This window comes from Sorex araneus, chromosome 8 (assembly GCF_027595985.1).
Source record: "Sorex araneus isolate mSorAra2 chromosome 8, mSorAra2.pri, whole genome shotgun sequence".
NCBI classification, from domain to species: domain Eukaryota; kingdom Metazoa; phylum Chordata; class Mammalia; order Eulipotyphla; family Soricidae; genus Sorex; species Sorex araneus.
The window spans coordinates 29,467,610-29,489,800 of record NC_073309.1 but is presented as its reverse complement, the minus strand read 5'-3'; the positions used below and the strand labels follow the sequence as shown (position 1 = coordinate 29,489,800).

The 22,191-nt window shown below is 58.8% G+C and overlaps 1 protein-coding gene across 1 annotated transcript in view; it reads left to right on the top strand.

Moving 5' to 3' along the window:
* Nucleotides 1-424: 424 nt before the first annotated feature.
* The window catches only part of NKD1 (NKD inhibitor of WNT signaling pathway 1), a 79,813-nt gene continuing 58,046 nt past the window's right edge, over nucleotides 425-22,191 (top strand). The window contains exons 1-3 of the mRNA XM_055145527.1: nucleotides 425-543; nucleotides 676-708; nucleotides 1,365-1,498. Of these exons, the coding sequence (XP_055001502.1) occupies nucleotides 519-543; nucleotides 676-708; nucleotides 1,365-1,498 (192 nt within the window). The 5' untranslated portion in view covers nucleotides 425-518. The remainder of the gene's footprint in view (nucleotides 544-675; nucleotides 709-1,364; nucleotides 1,499-22,191) is intronic.

The window sequence follows — 22,191 nt, the reverse complement described above, 5'->3', positions numbered from 1 at the left end:
CGCACCACGGCGGCTCGGCCACAGAGGGCAGCTGTCCCGGGGTGGGGTGGGGTGCGCTGGGCTGGGGACGCGGACCCCCGAGGATGTCAGCTCCGGGACGTGTCCTGGCCACACCTCACCCCCCCCACTCGGGTCTCGCACGACTGAGCCGGGTCCCAGCCCCCGGCGCCCGCAGCTGGACCGGGCGCCGAGTGGGCCCCGCCGGCCCCGCCCCCGGCCCGCCTCGCCTTTGATGCGCCGCGCCCGGCCAATGCGCGCGCGGGGAGGCGCCGGCCGCGGCGGCGGGCTGGGGGCTCGGCGCGCCCGGGCGTCAGTCGGGCCGCGGCCACGGCGGCAGGAGCGCGTCCCGGCGCCGCGTCGGGCTCGGCGGCGCGGGGCTGCTCGGGCAGGCGGAGGAGGAGGAGGAGGAGGAGGAGGCGGAGAGGTGGAGGAGAGCGAGGCGCGGCGCGGCGAGCCGCAGGGCCCCGCGGCCGGGGCGCATGGCTTAGGGGGGCGCCCCCGCCCGCCGCGCCTCCAGCATGGGGAAACTTCACTCCAAGCCGGGTCAGTGTCCCCGCCCGCGCCGGCCACCACCGCCCCCCGCGACCCCCGGCCCCGCCGCGCCTCTTGCTAACTCTTTGCCTCTCCTTTCTTTCCGGCTCCCGCCCCGCCGCCGCCGCCGCGATGTGCCTGCAGCCGCCGTGTACAAGCGCAGGGAGAGCCCGGAAGGTAGGGGCGCGCGGGGCACGGCGCGGGGGGCGCTGCACTGGGGCCCAGCCCGCGGGATCTGGTTACCAGGGCCACCCCCGCCCCCAACCCACCCCGCCACCAGCCCCACAGACCCGCTGGCCGAGCGGGCTGCGTGCGCGCCCCGCCTCTGCCCCCAGCGACCCCCCCCTTTCATCCCTCCCCGCGTCCCGGGCTCCCGCTGCTGACCCTTCACCCGTCCTCTCGGGCCCCGTTGCGCACCGGCCCCCCCTGTTTCTGCACCCCAGCTCCCTCTCCCGAGATCTTTGCCTCCTCCTGCGGCCGCCCTCCCGGCACCCCTTCTTCTCCCGACGCTCCGTTTCTTTCTTCCCCCCACTCACTTCGCGCTCCCGGGACCCGTTTTCTGCTCCCGACCCTCCCCTCCGCAGTCCTTGGTCCTCTGGGGCTCGCTCTTCGGACTCCCCGCAGCCCCTTCGTCCCCCACCCGGTGTTTAGCGTCCCCCGTTTCTGCGCGCCCCCCGCCCCACTGCGCCCCTGCCCCTATGGCGCGCCGAGCCCCGTGCCCGGGACCGTGGCCCGTCCCTGCGCGGCGCCCCCGCCGCGCCCCGCTCGCGGCTGGCTGGAGGCTCACTTTCAGCTGGGGCCAGACTCAGGGGCTTCGTGTTGTCCCGCCCCAGGTGATAGCTTCGCGGTGAGCGCCGCCTGGGCGCGGAAAGGCATCGAGGAGTGGATCGGGAGGCAACGCTGCCCCGGCGGCGGCTCGGGACCCAGGCAGCTGCGCTCGGCTGGCACCGTTGGCAGAGGAACCCGGGTACGACCCTCTCGTCATCCCCCTACCCTTTTCGGTTTCAGACGCCCCAACTTTTAAGTGCTCTCCGGGCACAGCAGTCTGAGTCCAAACATGCCTCCTCAAAGTCGCTCACCAGCACGTCTGGTGCCCAGTTGCCTTAGAGGTGGGGGCGGGGGGGGGGGGCACCGTCGCGCAGGCCCGCGGTGGGCAGAGGGCTCCGGTGGGGAGAGAGAGGTCCCGTTGACTGGGAAGCTGGTCTGTGCTGGAGGGATCCGAGGCCCCGGCTTCTGCCTTGTTTCTGCCGCCCTCATTGGAAGGTGGACTTGGAGATGGGGCAGAGAGAGGGGAATGGCATTATAGGGGTGTCAGGGTGGAGGGCAGCCCTGGGCCAGACCAAGGAGCATGGAGCGGCCTCGGTGTCTGTGACATTCATCAGGACCCTGTGCTGGGGGAACCCCAGCAGAGCAGAGCCCCCCAGTGAGAGCTGGCTTGGCCTCGCTCTGCCTCCCCCGAGCCCACCCCAGTCCCCTCTCTGAGCACCCCCAGCCCCAGGTGCAGTCCTGCCTGGGGATGCAGTGAATGTGACAACGTGGTGGTGATGGTGGTGGGAGGGGGGGTTGTGAATGAGTGCCGCCCCCGCTCCTGAGCTGGCAACTGTCATTCACGAATGTCCCAGGAGCACCAGAACTCCCGCACGGGGCTTTCACAGAGACGGGCTGCGTGGAACTGAGCGAGCCCAGATCAAAGCCGGGATCCACTTTTAGATGTGACATTTAATTATTTATTTTTATTATTTTTTAAAAAAAAGAAAGAAACTTGGGATTAGACCGAGTGTGGGATCTGACTAGTTCTTTGGTCCTGTCCATGGACTCAGAAGCAGCCGGTGGAGTCTGGGTGTGTGTGTGTGTGTAGGGGGGGTGTGGCCCAAGGGTGGTGGTGGGACCTCACCGGGACTCCGCTCCTTTGGAGGGGCTGGTGCTGGGTGTCTGGGGGCGAGTCAGTTCTTGTGTCTATGAAATGCCCTCTGTGTGTGTGTGTGTGTGTGTGTGTGTGTGTCGGGGGGGAGCCGTCCTCTCTCCTTCACTCCTGCTCGCGCTCCTGAGCTGGGGGGGCTTTCACCTTTCTCCTAAGCATCCAGTGATCAGGAACTGGGAAAAGCGCCGTCGCCGTTGGGAGGGCAGGGGGCCCGCGGCAAGAGCCCGCTCCAGCCTCCACACTGTGCTCACTTTCCCTCCACGGCTGGGTTTTGATCTACTTACTTATTTAAACACCAATGAAAGTGATCCGATTTAGCTATGAGAACAAATGCATTTGCAGCTCAAGACGCAGAGGCCGGCCGGCCCAGTGGCTTTCCATTAATCAAGTTTCTTTTTTCAGCCTGTGTATTTTTTACAAAGTATCCCTGCAGAATGACATTTATTTGCAATCCCTCCCCGCCCCCCCCACACCCCCCACCACCACCTCCTCTTTCCTAAACTGCAAGGCAGCTTGCTCCATGCTTTAGGGGAAACTTGAAATACAGCGAGGGCTTACTTCAATTGACTTTTATCTTCAAAGCCATAACAAATGTTACCCGCATGTTTTTGGTGGGTCTCCTTGGCATCCAGTCCCGGAGCATGGGAGGGAGGAGGAAGGAAGGAGAGGAAAACAAAAGTCTGTCGTTTTTAATTAAATAGTAGTGTTCCCAGCGAGAGGAATGCGGGCCAGTAAAAGTTGCCATTGGGGGAAGTGAGGGAGGCGGAGGAAGGGGGCCCCAGCTTAAGTCTGTGGCTTTGGTGAAGTCACGGAATTCTGTTGCCAGCTGAGGACAGCATAGGATGGTGCTGGGTGGTGGCCCTCCCCTACTCCCCCCCCACCCGCCCCCTCTCCCCGACGCGCTCAGGGGTCATTCATGTTTGTTCAAAGCACTTTTGAAGATGTGGGACACAAAGGCATCCCTGTGGTGCGTGCTGGGTGGCTCTGCTGCTGAGCTCCTGAAGGGAGGGAACCTTGGCTCCCTGGAGACTGGTCCATGGGCCACTGGGCCCGGGACACCTGGGTTCCGGCCAAACCCCCCTCGGAGTTCGTGAAGGGGAACTGTTGTATTGTTTCTGTGTCTTCCCCCACTACCCCCCGCCACCGAAACCCCCAGATCATCAAGCTCTGATTTCAGAGATCTTCGTGCTTAGGATGAAGCTGGCTTGGAAGAGATGTTCTCATACAGAGTCAGCTCAGAAAGATAGACCCGTGGCAAGGAGTCAAAACGGAGCGTGTGTGCAGGGCCTGGGGCCTGGCCCAAGGTTGCGGGACCTTGAGACACCCAGTAGGACAGCAGCAGGCAGCCCTCCTGTGGGGGGGGGGGGGGTGGATTTCTGCAACTCCCAGCCTTGGGACAGGGCAGCTGGCAGGCTCTTTTGTTCCGTCATCAGGATGGAGCCGGGCCTGGGTCCCAGAGGCTGCTGGGTCCCCAGGGCTGGCTGAAGGCCCCGGGCCAGCCCCAGGCTGTTTTGGGGTCTAGCCTGGGGTGCTGCCCCTTCCCTAGCTCGCCACCAAAGTGGTGCCCGTCCCACTCGCATTATCATTGTTGCCATGATAATGACCATTTATTAAGTGCCTGCACATGTCAAGCACTCGGCTTACAGGATCTTAATCCTCTCAGAACCCTGTCAGGCTGCCAGCCAGCTGGTGTGGACTCCGTCTCTGTCTCTTCCTGCAGCACTTTCCAGGTTGCTGGAAGCCAGAGGTGGCCAGTCCTGCCAGAGCATCTGCCTGGAAGGGACCTAGTGACCATGGCCAAGGAGGTGCAGGGGCGGCTGGCAGGGGGGGCAGGCAGATGTGAGAGGAGCCTCTGCTGGCCCTCTTGCCCCGACCCTGAGCAGGGTCTGAATCACTCGGGCAATATGCAGGGTGGTTCAGGTAGCAAGGCCTGGGGTGGGAGAAGGTGCTCACCCTCTCAAACACCAAATTCCGTGAGGTCAGACTCTGTCCTGGTTCCTGCCACCTTGCATAAGCCATGTCAGAGTGGCAGGCCTCAGTGGGCTCATCTGTGAAATGGGTACAGGAATATTCTCATCCCTGGCAGGGTGTGTGGTCGATAACTCTGCAGAAAGAGTAGACTCCTTTGGGGGAGGCTGCGGGAGGTTCCTGATGGGGTGACACTGAAGGTCGATGATGAAGTCAGGGGCTCCCCGCCCCTGGCCTCCCTCTCACTTGGTAGGACCCAGGCTAAGGCCAGCCCATCGGCCCTCGCCCTGGGTCGAATGCAGGGAATGCAAAAGGAGGAAGGTACCGCGCAATGCAATGCCGGGTCTTGCAGGAGATGAACAATAAGGCGGGAGGGTTTGCGTGTCCCACAGAAATGCGCCGAGCGACACGAAGCTATAGTTAAGTTGGATGATCTCTGAGAGATCAAGGAGGATACTGTAAACAAGAAGCAGACACGGGCGGGTTCCAGGAGAAAACCGAGAGGCGTGTCCGTGTCCGGGAAGTGCAGTCGGGGAAGCGGAGATGCCGGAGACCGGCATGGATGGACGTGCGGGCTAGGCAGAGGGCCGTGGGGCGGGCACTGTGTGCGCCCGTGCTGGGCTGCGTGCCAGATGTGTGTGCCCCTGGAGGTGTACCGCGGGGCCCCACCCCGGGCCCTTTTGTTCTCGGAGAGCAGAGCTGCCCTGTGCAGGCCGGGCCCCCCCCCCCCCCCCACCCGGCTCGGGATCAAAGGCGGCTGCCAGGCGGTTTGGTAATTTGATTAAGGGGCGCCGAGTGCATTTTGATATTTGGGGGAGCTGCTGGGGAGGGTGCAGGCCCGGTGGGGACAGATGGGGCTGGGTGATGAGATTGGAGGCCGGCCCAGCTGCTGCCCGAGCACCGGATTCCAGGGGAATTACCCTTGAATGATACCAGTTGGCACAATTAAAAGGCCCCCATGTCTTCCGCATATGGAAAGTGTTAGGCCTCCTTACGTGGTTTCAAAGCTATGTGCCGGGAGGTGGACTTGACATTTGAGGTAGAAGCATAAATTAAATATTTGGTGTTTCGGAATTAAGAGATGATTGGCGCTGAGTCTGGGGGAGGCCTTGGGGGGGCTCGCCCTCTCCTCTCCACGGAGGGGCGTCTCCTCCCTCACCTGTAGGTTCTCGGCCCGGCCCAGGTGGGACGTAGAAGCCAGGGTGAACGGACTGCCAGCCAAGAGCTCTTCCTTCCGACGCTCACTGAATTAATGATCAGTGATGGGTGGTTAGTAGCTCCCCGGATTGGGGATTGATCAGCAGGATTGCGAGTGCCGTGGCCCCAAGGGGGATGGGATGTACATGTCCCGGGAGTGGGTGGGGCATGGTGGCCCTAAGAGGCCGGTGAGAAGAGCCAGTGGAGAGCCGCCCCCCCCCGCCCTCTTGGTGGCTCTGGACACCTGTCTGCACTGTGGCCTTCTGGCCAGCTGGGCCGTGACGGAGGTCTGACGCGCGCTCCCTCGGGCAGATGGGCACTTCTGGGCGGTGGGGCCTGGCTCCGGCTCTCAGTGGGTTGGGTGGTCCCTGCTGCCTGGGGGCGGGGGGTTGCTGTCAGCTGTAAGCCCATGGAGCCCAGCTGTGGGGGCCGACTGAGGAGCGGTGGGGTGGGCTGTCCCGGTGCCAGGGGGCAAGAGGTAGTGGCCAGCCAGGCTCTGAGCCCAGAGAGGCTGTTTCTGCCTCTGCCCTTGGCTTCTCAGATGTGTCAGCAAGGGGGGGGCTTGGAAGGGAGCCTCTGTCTGGGGGGTGGGGAGCACAGTGGTCCAGGAGGCTGCTGGCACTGGGAGCTCAGGTACCCCACAATCCTCCTAGCTCGGGGTGTCTGTGCCCCACTCAGGGGCTCTGGGTTCCCAGTGTGTTTTGGCTAAGGGAAACTTCTGGAATTTTTAGGTTGCTTGCTGGATTCCAGAGCAGGCCCTTCCGGCTGCCTCCCCAACTTCCCTCTCTCTTTCTCCCTCACACATGTTCTTTTTTGTGGCTCTTGTCTCTCACAGACATTCTTTCTCTGCCTTTGCTTTTCCCTCTCCCTCTTCCCCCCCACACCCCTCCCCGCCCTCCCGTCCCCTCTCCTCCTTCCTCTCCCCCTCTCCCCAAGGAAGGGAAAAATTCAGACTCTCACAAACAAAATATCTGCCATTCCATCCAAGGAGAACTGAGGCAGGAGCCCAGAATATTCTGGAAGAAATGCCAAAGAGGGCTGAAGGTCTCAGTTGTTTAATCTGGAAGGCGGTCTTTGATGGCACCGTGCTCCGTTTACCCTGGGACGTTGCCTGCTGCTTTAAGGCCGGCTCCAGGAGCTCCACATGAAGAATGGGCCGGCTCCTTTGGAGGGGGCTGGGGGGCGGGGGGGGGGGGTGGAGGGAGGAAAAGCCTGACCACTCCCCAAAGGGCAGGCCTGGTGATGCAGAGTCTCCTGCCAAGCCCAGGTGGGGTGGGGAACCCTTTCCAAACAAGCGTTTCCAGAGACATAAGTAATTCTTTGATACCTTCCCAGGAGAGCAGAGGCGCTGTTTACCCATGTGGGCACCGGTCACGGGGCTTGGGAAGGACCGTCCCAGCACTGAAGTCATCCTCAGCCTCAAACACAGGTGCCCCCACACCACCCGCCCTGGGCCCGCCCCTGGCCCTGGGAGCCTCAGGGGACACCCGTTTGGGCTTCACTCTCCTAGCCTGCTGACCCATGTGCTCTGTGGCCTGTGTGTGCACGGCCTTGTGTGTGTCTGGTGACTTGTGGCTGTCACAGAGGTGTTGGCTTCCCCTGGAGGAACCTTCTTCCTCCCTCTGCCTGGGACTTGGAGGTGAGCTGAGCAGTAGGATAGAGTCCTGGGGTGATTACACAGCAGCTATCCACTGAGTGCTTTCTACCCGGGTTATCCATACCTTCTGGGCTAGCTTTCAGGTACCTCACGTTTGTCCATGTCCACTTGCTCTGAGTATAGCTTGGTCTTCATCTTCACAGAACTTACAATCTCCTGGGAGAAGATGCATGTTAAAAAAAAAAAAAGCACACCAAATTGCGCAATCAAAGTTGTGATATGTGCTGGATGCTTTGAGAACATTTAATGGGGACCAGACCTAATCTGGTTGACTATTCATTCCACAAATATTCAAGTGTGCTTAGGGTGTTGTGGAAACTCTGACAAATAATAGGACATAGTTTCTAAGTTCACAGAACTTGGAGCCCAGTGGAACTGAACTCACATCATCGTCTCTCAGCTATTTTTCTTATCTTATTGCATTGGTTAGACTCGCCTTGTATTTAAATGGTCATTACATATACTATAATTTTTGTTGTTTATCTAGTTAAGCAAACTTCAACTCTTGGCTTCCTGAGACTTTGTTTTACTATTTAAAAAGTTTTTAAAATGAGGAATGAGCATTGAATTTTAAGCCAGAGCGACAGAACAGTGGGTTGGGCATTTGTCTAGCTCTCAGCCAACCCACATTCAATCCCTGGAACTTCATAGGGTCCCTGGAGCCTGCAAGTAGCGATCCCTGAGTACAGAACCAGGAGTAAGCTCTGAGCACTGCCAGGCGTGGTCCACTACCCCAACACAAGCCTCCTCTAGACTGAATTTTGCCCATTGCTGTTGAGTGTTGGTGGGACTGCTCCTTCCCTGCTGCCATAACTCAGGACTTGTATGATTATTAGGCCTCCTAGTGTGGCGCTGTTTTTTTTCCTAACCCCTAAATGAAATCCTCTGTCATAATAGACGACTCTTTAGAAATGTTGCTGTCTGTATTTTACTTTGGATCTTTGCATCGATATTCATCAGGGTGGTTGGCCCAAGGTTTGGGAAGGTAGAGGCGGAGAAGTGCAGCCAGGATCAAAGGAATGTTTGATGACTCTGGCGTTGAGTTGAAAAGCAGAGAGCCAGCAGGTGTGGGGTCAGAGGTGGTTTTAGAGGAGCAGCAGTTTCAGCCGGAGGGTGACTTGGGAGTGGGATGGTGGTAGGGGGAGAGCCAGGCGGGAGCGGGGCGTGACCCCCGGTTCTGCCTTAGTTCTTTAGAGGTGCTGATTGAGATTCCCTTGGCTGGTGAGTGGTTGTGGATTCGGCTGAACGGTCTTCTTGGCCATGTTGCAGAGTTTGGTATTTGTCCCCCAGGGGTGACACGTGGCAGGCCCAGCAGGACAGAGGTGAGCACCGTCACCTGGAGGTGGGGCCTGGGGGGAGGGGAGTGTGGATCTCTTACGTTGTCAAACACATCTGGACGATAAATAAGGAGGTGGCAAGTGCTCGCCTCTCGGGCTCCGTGAAGGGTTTGGGAAGGTCTGCCGTGGGCTACTCTCGGAGCTCAGCAGAGCCCTTGCGGGACCCTCAGCACACAAGAGGGACCAGGAGTCTTGATGGAACAGGAGGCAGGACAGGAGAGGCTCAGAGAGTGGGCCTGGCGCCTGCTGTCCTGAGGCTGACGCCGAGTCACCCTTGCCTCTCTGTGTGCCCGTGGGAGCACGCACTGTGCCGGAGAGAGCCCGCGCGTGCGTGGACTCCTGACTTTCAGACCCTGGCTGCAGCTTCCCTACACCCGAGGGCTGGTGGGAAGACGCTCTCAGGGAGGAAGTCCAAACAGTTCTAACAGTGTCTGGTCTCGTCAGTGCGAGTGGCTGCTGGTGTGAGGTGGCCACGGGCCAGCATCTGCCTGTGAACCAGGGCCCCAACCCCATGTGGGAGAGCATGGCTCTTCCCCACCGGGCCTGGGGGCCAAACCTACTGGCTTACTGGGAACACAGCCAGCGCTCCAGGGTGGGGACCCTTCCCGGGGTGCTCCGGCGCCCAGCTATGTGTGTGTGTCGGGGGGCTCCTTGGCTTCAGTGGGGAGCTGCTCCCTTGTTCAGGAAGGGGCTGGGGCAGTGGTGTGCGTTATGTGGGGTTGGATCCCCAGAAGATCTGGGAGGAACCCGAGGGGCAGCACCCAGCTGTAAATGGGACTTCACCAGGGGCAGAGACAGCCGAGGTGCCAAGCAGTGAGGGCAGGGAAGGAAGTAGCCAGTGTCCACCCCTGCTGCTGACCCCCGAGGCCAGGCGGCCCCTGGGTGAGCGGGTGTGCACAGGGCTTGGCTGGCTGGGCCACAGAGCAACCCCTCGGACTGTGGGGATGGAACGGGGTGGGGCGGGCCATGGAACCAGCAGCTCCGTGCCTTGGTTTCCTCACCGGTGAAGCAGCGGTGATGGCAGAACTCCACGTGCTCGTTTGTAAAACAGGCCTGCCCCAGCCTGGCATGTGCTCGAGGCTCATGCAGGTTGGTCGTCACGGCTGCTGAGCTGCGGGGAGGCTGGCGTGGTGGAGATCTGCGGGGGCAGCAGGAATCAGGGCTCTGAAGAAACCCCTCCCCCCTACCCCTCGGACCAAGAAGTCAAGGTTATGAACCCTGTGGCAGCCCTGGGGTCGGGCTGGGAGTACCAGTATTCTAAGGATCAAGTCCCCACAGGACCAGATGAGTTTCTCCGGGTGGGAAGGTGGTCCTGGCGGTGGCCCGTCTGCTCATTGTCAAAGAAACCTACCTTTGGAAACAGGCCCTTCGGGTGGACCCGGACGGCTCCAGCTCACCGGTGGTCCCTGGCTTGTGTGCGCTGACTTAGCTGGGGGAGATGTGATGCAGTGTGAGAGGGACAGTGACACTGGCCCGCGGGGCTGAACAGGGGAGGTGCTGGACTGTCTGCCCTGGGCTCTTAGTACGTCCTGTCATATCTCCATTGTGCAGACACACACAGGAGGAGATAGGCCCAGAGATCAGCCATGAAGTGGGTTCAGGCCACAGCCCATGTGTGTGTCTCTGGATTAGCACATGCACGGGGAAAGATCTAGAAGGACATGCTGCCAGGAGCTGTCAGGGTGGGTGGGTAGTGAAGAGGGAAATTGCACCTTTCACATTATGGATTGCTGCGTGATTGAACTTCACTTTTTTTTTTTTTTTTTTTTTTTGCTTTTTGGGTCACACCTGGTGATGCACAGGGGTTACTCCTGCCTGGCTCTGCACTCAGGAATCACTCCTGACGATGCTCAGGGGACCATATGGGATGCTGGGAATCAACCCGGGTTGGCCTCATGCAAGGCAAATGCCCTACCCACTGTGCTATTGCTCCAGCCCCTCTTTTCTTTCTTTCTTTCTTTCTTTCTTTCTTTCTTTCTTTCTTTCTTTCTTTCTTTCTTTCTTTCTTTCTTTCTTTCTTTCTTTCTTTCTTTCTTTCTTTCTTTCTTTCTTTCTTTCTTTCTTTCTTTCTTTCTTTCTTTCTTTCTTTTTTTAACACACGATACTCAGGTGTTACTCCTGGCTCTGCACTGGGGAAACTCAGGAATTATGGATGCCTGACAGTGCTTGGGGGACTCAAGCATATAGGATGCCAGGGATTGAACGCAGTCAACCATGTGCAAGGCAAACGCCCTAGCTGCCGTACTATCACTGTGGCCCCAATGTCATTTTTCTTGATCTGTTTTGGGGCCACACCTGGTGGTATTCATGGCTTCTCCTGGATCTATACTTGGGCAAAAGGGCTCACTAGCTCTTTGGGGTGCTTAGAGGACCAGGCGTTGCCGGGGTCCAAACCCAAGCTTCCTGCCTGCTGAGCACACGCTCCACATGTCACACTCTCTCTTCAGCCCTTCTTCCTGTTTCATGAGCATCTCCTGCTTCTGTCGGGATTTCCCAGAGAGCCAGTACATTTTGAAAGAGCGTGGGGGAAGAGGAGAAGGCACACAGAGGTGGCTATGGAGAAGCCTTCCTGGAAGGCTGTGGAGAAGAACAGGACGGGGGGCCGGCTGCGGAGCCCCTCCAGCTGAACTGCTGAGTGCAAAGAGCCCAGAGCAGCCCTGCCGCTGGTCCATGGTGGCATCCAGAATCCGTCTGTGCTCTGGGCAACAGTATGCGGATAGGGCCCTCCAGGAAAGGCAGGGGGGCTGCAGTCAGGGTCAGAGGGTGGGCGGTGCTCACCCTAGCTGAGAGCACTGCCATTCTGGCTTAGATGGGCACAAGCCTGACTTCTCCAGGACACTGCTCCTGGGGGGTGTCGCCTTCCTACCTGGGGAGAGAACCCCAGTGACCCCGGTTCAGGGTCGTTCTCTGACAGCCACCCGCCAGCCACCTTCTCCCTTGCAGAACCCAGAAGGAAGAGACAGCAGCAAGCCTCCGAGACAGGTGCTGAGAGCAGGTCCCGAATTGTGTTTTGTGTGAATCGATTTGTATCCATTCTCATCTCCAGGTGAGGTGGGCTTCAGCCTGGCAGGCCCGTCCCGGAGCCCTGGAGATTGAGGTGCAGGCCGTGCTCGCCCGCAGGGGGGTGGGGGCATTCTGGGCACAGGTGGTGATGGGAGAAAAGCCCCCGTCCAGAACCCCTCCCGAGGGCCTTCGGGGTGCTGCTGGGGAGGCTGAGCTGTGCCCGGACGCGACGCGGAGGGAGTGCCCGGCTGTGGGGAGACGGGAGCGTGGCCTGGAGCACCTTCTCCTGGCGGTGTAAATCAGCGCCTTTGAAGCCGGGAGGTCCCGCTTGGCAGCTGCCCCCGGAGTTCGTCCGGGTGGGCTTGTCTTTCCTGTGGCTCGGCCCGGGGCTCTGGAAGGCTCAAGGCACTGCAGGGGTGAAAGCGCCAAAGCCCGTGTTTACGTAGCGCCCTCGTCCTCGGGTTCGAAACCTTCCTCCCGGCCCTGGGGCAGGCCTTTCAGAGCTGCCGAAACTTGGCTGGTGCCCGTTTGAATATTCTGGGGAAACTGAGCTCAGATCATAGAGTGCCCCGGGAGGCTGTTTGACTGGCTGCGTCCCCAGGGCCTTTCGCTCTGCATGGCTCATGGCAGATGCTCAAGGAACCTCGACTTGGAGAATGAGGCTCAGAGGGTGGGAACCACTTGGCTGGGGCTGGAGTCCGGGGGTGGGGGGGCGGCTCAGGGCTTGCCCCCTCTCACCCTGCAGCCCTTCACAGAACCACGGAGCTTGGCGTGTGGAGGGGAGCCCCGGCAGGCTTTGGCCCTGTTCTTGCTTTTTGGTAACTCAAGTCACAGACATGGTCAAAGGCATAAAGGAAAGAAGGAAAAAAAAATTCTCAGGGGGCTGGAGTGATATAGCACAGCGGGTAGGGCGTTTGCCTTGCATGTGGCCGACCCGGGTTCAATTCCCAGCATCCCATATGGTCCCCTGAGCACTGCCAGGAGTAATTCCTGAGTGCACGAGCCAGGAGTAACCCCTTGTGCATCGCCGGGTGTGACCCAAAAAGGCAAAAAAAAAAAATTATCAGCAGCACCGAAGGGTGTGTGATATAGGGAGGCACCCTTGGGTCTCCTTCACCGTCCTCCCTTCACCGTCCTCCCAGCCTCCTGCTTCTGGTTCCTTCATCCTCTCGGCTTCCTGCTCTGACATATCCCGCCAGCCCTGCGTCTGCCACACATTGCTCGACACAGACACAGACCACAGGGGGCAGCCCTCCTGGTCCATCAGACTAGGTATTTATAGGTGGGCTGCAAATTTTACTTGAGGAATCATGAACAGGTGCTGGAGACCGTAACCATTGTCTTTCCGGTTTTTTTTTTTTTTGGTGCGGTGTGGGGTGGGGCGGGGTGGGGAGGGAAGGGGAAGGGGCTACTTCAGTGCCCAGGGTCACTGGCAGTGGTGCTCAGGGAATTCTGTGGTGCTGGTGCTCAAACCCTGGCTTCCTGCCTGCACAGCAGCACTCCGCCCTCTGAGCCACCTCTCAGGCCCTAGCTAGTCTCTCCCTGACCCTTCTTTGGTCTGTGGGTTTGAGCACCAGCAGTGCTCAATGCTCAGGGATCACTCTGTGCTCAGGGATCAGGGACCTGGTACTTGGGGCTCAGGTACTTGGGGGACCTGATGGGGTGTTGTTGGGAGATTTGAGTTGGAGTCAGTCACGTGCAAGGCGAGCATCTTCCCTCCTGTCTGAACTCTCCAGCCCTAAGTCTTCTAGCTTAGATGTCATGTACTACTCTGATTTTATGCTTACTTTATTATTTTTTTGGCTTTTTTTTTTTTTTTTTGCTTTTTGGGTCACACCTGGCAATGCACAGGGGTTACTCCTGGCTTTGCACTCAGGAATTACTCCTGGTGGTGCTCAGGGGACCATATGGGATGCTGGGATTCGAACCCAGGTTGGCCGCGTGCAAGGCAAATGCCCTACCCATTATGCTATTGCTCCAGCCCCATTTTATTATTTTTTTAAAAAAAATTTTATTAGTGAATCACCGTGAGGTACAGTTACAAACTTATGAACTTTCGATTTTTCATTTCAGACATACAGTGATCGTTTACCCATCCCTCCGCCAGTGCCCATTCACCTCCACCAATGATCCCAGTATCCCTCCCACCACCCCTTCCCCGACCCCCCCCCCCCACCCCGTGCTTGCTGTATTCTTGCTGTATTACCTTCACAGTATGTCTTGGAAGTTATGCTAATCAGTCCTGACTCTCTTCCGGTTTCCTCACAGTGCTCAGGGCTTCCACGGAGGGCCGGACACAGTTGCGTGTTGTGATCCCCAGCTCTTGGGCAGCCCCGTTGTGTGTGGCTCTCCGTGTTCTTTCTCTGTAGCCAGACTTCTGCACACGTACCCTGCCCCCCCTCCGTGGCTCCCACCACGTGGTCTCTGGCTGTGACTCTGCTTTACTTCTGACAAAACCCCCGTTTCCCCCACCGCCCCGTACCCCAGCCCTGCATCTCCAAAACTCAGGAGAGAAGCAGTTCGGAGGTGGGGTGGTGATTAGTTAGAATCTCGAGGGTTAGGCCCCTCTCAAATGTTGATGCCAAGGTCCACGTTGGCCTGGGTCACTGTGCAGTTGGCGGGTGCATTGAATTCAGGTGCAGCTGGATCCAGGCTTGCAGCTCTCTCTGGGGACCGAGGGTCTGTGTCTTCCGCTCTTCGGGGTCGGCTTTGTTCTCGTGTAGATGCTCCCCCACTCCCGCCAGGTTGGGGCAGGCGGCTTCAGCGGGAAAACATGTATTCCTGCCGGAGACCAGGCTGAGACCCCCACTGTCTGGGCCTGGGTCGGTGCCCACCCCAGCACCAATCCCCATACTTCTGGCAGTCTGTGCCACGTGGTGCTCTGCAGGGGGGGGAGCGAGGTCAGCTGCCCACAGACCTAAGGGCAGGTGGGGAGGAAGGGCCGGAAACACCTGCATGGCACAGCACAGCACAGGTGGGCAGACCAACCTCTGAGCCTGGTCCAGGGCTGGAGTGTGGCTCCTGACCACAGCTCTGAAAGGCCAGCAGCTGGAGACTGCAGCGCCTGGACGGTGAGGTCCCCCCTCTGGGAAAATCCCGTCAAGCCATAGGAAGAACCAGGGTGCTCTCTTCCACCTCCTCCATGCAGCCTGCCTGGATCCCAGCCCTCTCTTTAAATTCTGAGTCTCCTGGGGCTGGAGTGATAGCACAGCGGGTAGGGCGTTTGCCTTGCACGCGGCCGGCCCGGGTTCGATTCCCAGCATCCTATATGGTCCCCTGAGCACGGCCAGGGCTAATTCCTGAGTACAGAGCCAGGAGTGACCCCTGAGCATCGCTGGGTATGACCCAAAAAGAAAAAAAAATTCTGAGTCTCCTCATCACCATCATAGGCGTGTCACGCGCAGCCATCAGTGGGGAGGGAACAAACCCTTTTGGGGAGTATGCTGACTCCTGCGGCATCTCTTCCCAGTCAGAGCTCTTACCCCTTAGCTCTCGCTCGGAGAGTACGGGGCTCTCAGGCTCAGGACCTCTGCTTTAGCTTGAACGGCCATTTAAAAGTTTCTTTAGTTAATTTATTATTATGACTTCTTGGTGTGGGCACCACACCTGGTGGTACTCAGGGCTTACTCCTGGCTCTATGCTCAGGCATCACTCCTGGTGGTGCTCAGGGGACCCTGTGGAATGCTGGCGATTGACCCCAGGTCAGCCATATGCAAGCCAAATGCCCTCCCCACTGGACGGTCGCTCCAGCCTCGAGTGTGGTTACTTTTAAAACCCAGTTATTTTAACTTGATTTTCTTGCATGGGTCTTCTGGTTTCAGGGGACACAGAGCCTTTAAGAATGTTCTTTATTATTTCAGTGTTGCAATAGTGTTCAAGTGTACAGTGTCCACAGACGAAGTCTCTGCACCCTCCCCACCGCCGCCGGTGCCAGGGGCAGAGACTTCTGGGTCTGGGCTTCTAGCCTGGATCATCCTAAGTGGGGCTGAGGCAGGGGCTTCAACTTTCTCCCTTAAAATGAGGAGAGTTCCCAGCTTGGAGGTGGGGGGGGTCTTTTCAAGAACCGATAAAGGCTAAGCATAGAGTAAGTACTTCCGGAGGCCTTCCGAGCTGTTGATGTGTTCTAGAAGAGTCCCAGTCAACCCACCTGCGTCTCCCCCGGATGTGGGGCCAGGACAGCACCCAGAAAGCTCTTGAACTACTGAGTGATGGATGAAGAAGTTAGAGGTTGTATTTGTTTGCTCCGATCTGTCCCCGGGTCACGTTTCTCTGGACCCAGGAAGGAGGCCTTTGGTAACTTACCCAGCTGCCGAGAGGGGTGTGTTAGAACTGCCTTTACACGCAGGCTGCCCCCCACCCCGCCTGACTGCACAGACAGGTCACTGGTCCTGCTTCCCTCTGCTTTATGGCTGCAGGAAGGATAATGATCGCTCTGCATCAGCTCAGCAGAGCCCTTTTTTTAGCCCTGAGCGGCCAGCCAGTGGCCCTTCTGCCCCTCCACTAGCTGGCTACCAGGCCCGGAGTGGTGGGTATTGTGCCATAGAAATGTGAATTGGTGCTTTGCCTTGAGCATATTAAGACACGAAGTCCCCGTGGTTAACAGCAAATCAATCACAGCGTTACGGAGCGAACGTCGGGCAGACATGACTTCACGAGCCTGTCAGAAAGTCTGCCCTGCCATGTTTCACTCTCCAAGATTTTTGACTTTCAGAGAAGGAACCGCAGATAGAGTTACCAAGTTTTACAGAAATATTTTTACTGGGCAGAAGATTGCTTTATGGCGAGAGCCAGTGATTTCAGAAGACAAGCAAAGAGCCCTTTATTCTCACGTTCTGTGGGAGGAAAATATTATGCTCGGAAGCCCGTTTCTTGGACAGGCCCTTGAGGAGCCGGGTTTTGCATTTCTGGACTCGGGACTGGGTGGCAGGAGATGGGGTGGAACTCGGGGGTGGGTCGAGCCGGGCAGCGGGGGCGGGGGAGGTGGGGGTGGCGCTGGGCATGCATCCACCTTCCCTTCACCCTCCTGAGGGATTTGTGGCTTGTTTTGTAGGTAATGGACAGTGGGCTAAAGTCAGAGAGCAGAAAAGTGCTGTGGCCAGAGCTGGGTTTTGACCTAGGAGTGCGGGTGCAGCATGGTTCCAAGAGGAAGGAAGTGGGGGTGTCACATCAGTGTGACCCTCCCCCCTCCATTCATGAGCCAGCAAGCCTGGGGTCTGACCTGGCTCTGTCGCTTGGCACCCTCTTGCTCCAATCTGAGCTACAGTTTGCAGTGTGTCCATGGGAGAAAACAGACTTGTTGCCAGCATCAGGTGAGCTGGTCCAGGCCAGGCCCTGAGCTGAGCTGTGCGGGTCTCAGGGATGGCTGGAGGCTGGCAGGCTGGCTCTCTTCCTCTGCTTCCTGGGGGCAGCCCGTCCTGCAGCTTCTTTTCCTGGACCCGGGATGCAAGCCGGCCGGTTCCCCGGGCCCCGCAGGATGACTTCTGCGTGGACATGTGGAGGGCGGCTATGTTGAAATCTGGGCTGGCCCAGCAAGCTGGAGATTTATGGGTCTCAGTCCTCGAACTGGGTTCGTCCTTGGGTTCACAGAAGGGACTGTTCTCTCCGGGAAACTGGCTCGGCCGTAGTCGAGGAGGGTAGGTCTGACCTCTGGTGGGGCAGGACTCTGCTCCTCCACCCGACGTGGAAGGAGCTTCGCCTGCCAAATGTTTTGTTTGTGTCTGGAGCATTGCTCTGTCCGATAAGGCGACCACCTCCTCACCCCTCCTTGCCTCGGACCACAATCCCTTTTAAGTGGGGCCACGGCGGAGGGTTGATTTATTCCTTTCCCTTCCTTAGGCCCCCACCCCGGCCCCAGCCCCCCTTCATTATTTAGAGCATGAAGGGAGTTTATCTTGCTCTGCCGGAGATCTCTCTTGGCAGCTTGGGAATGGCATCCAAGTTTACAGAACCGAGTCGGGTGCCCAGAGCCTTCTGGTAAATATTTTGGGAAGATGAATTCCGCTGGCATCATGGCCCAAGCCTGGAGCAGTGGGTGCTTTTTCAGGACCAGATGATAGGAGTCGGGTGCCCCCGTGCACACACATGTGTGCTCCCCACTCCCTGCAACACTCGTGCCCTTTCTTTATCCTCAGCACCCTTCTAGGACACATGTGCCGGGGGACCAGCTCCGGGTGTGCAAGCCCTGAATCAGTACCGCGAGGATTAAGGAAAGAGACAGGAGAGGGGAAAAACTTGGGGTTGGGGCCTCACAGCCTCGTGGACTGAGTGCTCCGGCTGTCATCCACCAACAGTACTTATTGCTTAGAACCAGGAAGCATCAAAAGGAGAACAGGGCTGGAGCGATAGCACAACCAGTAGGGCGTTTGCCTTGCACGCGGCCGACCCGGGTTCGAGTCCCAGCATCCCATATGGTCCCCTGAGCACCGCTGGGAGTAATTCCTGAGTGTAGAGCCAGGAGTAACCCCTGAGCATTGCTGGGTGTGACCCAAAAAGCAAAAAAAAAAAAAAAAAGTAAAGAAAGAAAGGAGAAGACCAGTGTTCTCTGGTCAGGGGCTCAACAATCTTGATCTATCTGGGCTAGACATTTCACTTGGCCAAGGGTGCAAGTTTACCGGGATACACATAGATGTAAAGGGGAAGGTTCTCCTCTGGGCATTCCATGGCAGCCCTCCGTCTCCGGGCTTCAATGTTCTGGATTCTGGTTCCTAGTACTCAAGCCGCCGGCCTTGGCTTGCTGGAGGGGAGGGTATGGAGGTGTGTGCCCACTGTGCCCAGCCTGCTGTGGGCCTTGTCCTCAGAGGAGGCTCAGCATTGGTGGTCTTTGCCAGGCCCACGTGGGCTCTTGGTTCTGTGGGTGTCCAGCCGTCAGTGTGGACCGGGCAGTTCTTCCCGGGCCGCCTTCGGAGGGTGAGCGGGAGGCAGGTGGGGGGCGAGGCAGTGGCTTCCCGTGAGGCACAGACAGATGGACGACAGGGCCCTTTCAAGCCTGGGGGACTGCAGGTGCCCCCGGCTAGGCCTGGGACTGCAGGGAGCAGCGTCCCCCTCTGCGGAGACGTTGAGCGGCGTCAGGAGTGAGGGCTCTTCCTTCTGTGGGGAAGGGCGGGCAGGCGGGCGGGCTGGGAGGAGGGGGAGCGCCTGGTGGTCTCGCAGCCTGGGAAGGGGGCCCAGGATTTATGCGCATGGCGGCTTGGGGACTGGGGGGGTCTTGGGGGAGTTTCGAGTGGTCTGGAGACTCTCGCAGCCAAGCGTGTCCTGTCAGGGTTCCCATCCCCGCCCCGCCCCTGCATTCTGCTCTCACACTTGGGGCGTTCCAGTCGTCCCGGCCCTGTGACCGGCCCTCCAGCTCGGGCTGCTCAGGCCCGACCTGGGGGTCACCCCTGATGCTTCCTCAGTGTTACCTACTGGACGGTTCTTGTCCATCTGTGCCACAGGGCTTCGGCACTGCTCTCTCTGGGCACCCCGAGTCTCAGCCTGGACCAGCCGGTGGGTTTGGTGGGGGTTGTGCAGACTCACACTGCTTGCCAGGACTCCCCACAGAGCACCACCTGCCCCTCCCCTACACACCCCCTGCCTGCCCCTCCTCCTCTCAGCAAGTGTTTGTTTTGTTTTTGAGCCACACTCAAGGGTGTTCATGCACTCAGGAGTCACTCCTGGCGGTGCTTGGGGGACCACATGGGATGCCAGGGATCGAACCCAGGTCGGCCGTGTGCAAGGCAAACACCCCACCTGCTGTACTATCTCTCTGGCCCTTGTTTTGTTTCTGAGCCACACTCAGTGGTGCTCAGACCTTCGCCCTGGTTCTGCACTCAGGGATCACTCCCAGTGGGCTCTGGGGACCATATAGGGTGCCAGGGATCGAACCCAGGTTGACGGTGTGCAAGGCAAGAGCCCTGGCCCCGGTGCTATCTCCCCGCTGTCTGGCTGCTGTTCTAAACCGCCTTTGAACATGTGCCTGCCTCAGTGCCTTTGCTCCAGCCTTCCTGCCACTCGTGTCATGCTTTTCAGGACTTGGCTCCCACACAGCCCCTGGGAGCCATTTCTGGAAACCCCCTTTCCCTCCCGTCTCTTCCTTCTGCTTCCTTGGGTGCATAGCACTGCCCACCCCCCGCCCAATGTTTCGTTACCCCCACGGGCACTTGGCAGCCACACCGTGCCTGCTGTGTGGTCCTCGGCAACTCAGCCGATCTCTCTGAGGCTGCGTTTCCCCACCTGTGAAACGGCGAAGCCTAGTGAAACTCCGCCTTGGGGTTGGCGTGAGAATCTGGTGACAGTCTTGCATGCGACCCCCACGGCGGGCACCGACCTGGCGAGCAGAGCGGGTTGCTCCTGGCACTTAACAAACCCCCTTCAGGATGGGCTCTGGTGAGGGGAAAGTCTTGCTAGAAACTCCACCCACGGCAAAATTCTCGTTATTTTCTTCCTTCCTGGATGCCCCGCCCCCACCACCACCTTTAGTACCCTCGCCCCAGCCTCTCTGCTTCCCCCCTTCATGCCTCTACATTTGGAAATTCCCGGCATCCGTCCTCGCCCTGGACTGCCCGGTCATGCCAGGACAGGTATTGTCCAGCCTTCTGGGCTCCGAGCACCAGGCTGTCCGCAGGATGTCCCTTCTGCGGTCCCCTGCCCACGGCCCTCGGGGAATCGGAGCTGGTTTGCAGACGTGCGGCTCGGGGAGGGCAGGATTTCACAGACTTTTGGATCTCTGAGTGTTTCTGGCTGCTGTTTCGAGAACCTTCACTCGCCCTCAGTAACCTGGGGAAAGCCAGCGGACTTGGTATGGTTCCAGCCCGACTTCTGGTTCCGTGAGTTTCTGAGCACAAAGGGAACCGGGCCAGGCCCTGCCTGTGCTGCAGGTCTAAGGGAGGGGCACGGTGGGGCCGGGACCCCATAAATAAGATGTATCGGTTATGTGTGACTGCAGTGCGGCCCTTCTTGCTACACACACACACACACACACACACACACACACACACACACACACACACACATTTTATCTTTTTTTTTTTTCTTTGGTTTTTGGGTCACACCCGGCGATGCACAGGGGTTACTCCTGGCTCATGCACTCAGGAATTACTCCTGGCGGTGCTCAGGGGACCATATGGGATGCTGGGATTCGAACCCAGGTTGGCCGTGTGCAAGGCAAACGCCCTACCCGCTGTGCTATTGCTCCAGCACCCCCCCCCACACACACACATACACACGGATGTGTGTCTGTGTGAGTGTGAAGATCCATGCTCACTGAGGCACACGCATCTCAGCTCTCCTTGGGACTGGGCACCAGGGATCTCGAGTCCCTTTTGTTGATGGTGACAGCGCGGCTCTGAGGGACGGGCGCCTTGATCCTTGGCCGCCTGGGTGACGGAGCTGGGCCCTGGCTCTGGACTCCGACTGGTGGTGCCGCCTCACCTTCCTTGCCTGGCCAGCGGGCACTCCCGAGTGGACAGCGCTCAGAGGGGGCAGCTGAGGGTGGAAAGTGGGTGAGTCAGCCCTGCTGACTGGCCCAGAGCTGAGATGACCCAGGGACGCCGGATGGTTTGGTTGACCTTTCGGAGGGGCGCTGGCCGCTCCCCCCGCCCCCTGGGCCTGAGGCTGAGCAGACACAGCCGTCTCCCCCCGCCCCCCAGGGACTAAATTTAGGCTTCCTTGGCTCCTGGCCGGCCCCCGCTTTGTGTTTGGAAAGTCTCCATTTCGTTCCTCCAGCTGCAGGGACGGGAGGCCCCTGGCCACAGCCCGGTGGCCGTCCTGCTGCCTGTCCTCCCACTCTGGCCTGAATTGATCTTGTTGGAGCTAATTAGCCGCTGGCCTTGTGGGCCAGGCCTCCGGCAGGCAGGAGGAGTGGTGTTGGGACACGCCAGGAGCCAGGGGGTCCCCCCCCCAACCTCGACTTGCTGCTACCTCGGGCGGAGGCCCTCCGAGGGAGCCGCGGGGGTTTTCTTTGGCACTTGCTGAGCGAATGGCTCCCTCTCCCTTTTCTTCTGAGCCCTGTAAAAATACAAAGTTAAAAAGACCCTCAAGTTTGAACAGTAAAACCAAATACATGAAACTGAGCTGCTTCCAGGTGGGGGCCACAGCCTGTGAACACCCAAGTTTGAAACTTCCTCTCCGCGGAATTTATGGGCGCCTTGGAAACTTTTCCCTTTTCCCTTTAAGCATCAGAGTTGGCTCAGGGCATTCTTTAAAAGCAGAGCCCTGTGCGGCTCACAGCTTGATTTAATACAGCTTGAATACAATAGTCACTCTGAGCCCGCTCTCTTCAGAGTGAGCTGAAAAGTCGTTTCATGACACCAGTAAGTAGGTTTCTCCCCCCCCACCCCCACCCCTCACCACCACCACCTTTATAGCCAAGAAGTATATTCGAAGATTTAATAGATTTTCTGCTGCCCTCCCCCTAGTAACCCAGATTCTTGCTGCAAGGAAAGAAAACTTACTCCAGACAACTTCTTTGAGTCGGGGCCGCGGACTGAGACCCCTGGGGCACTGTGGACACAGATTCTTGGGCCTGGGGGAGCCCTGTGTGGAGAGTCAGTGCAGAACCCACAGGACAGATCTGGGAGAGAGAGCGCCAAGAGGGGGTGGCT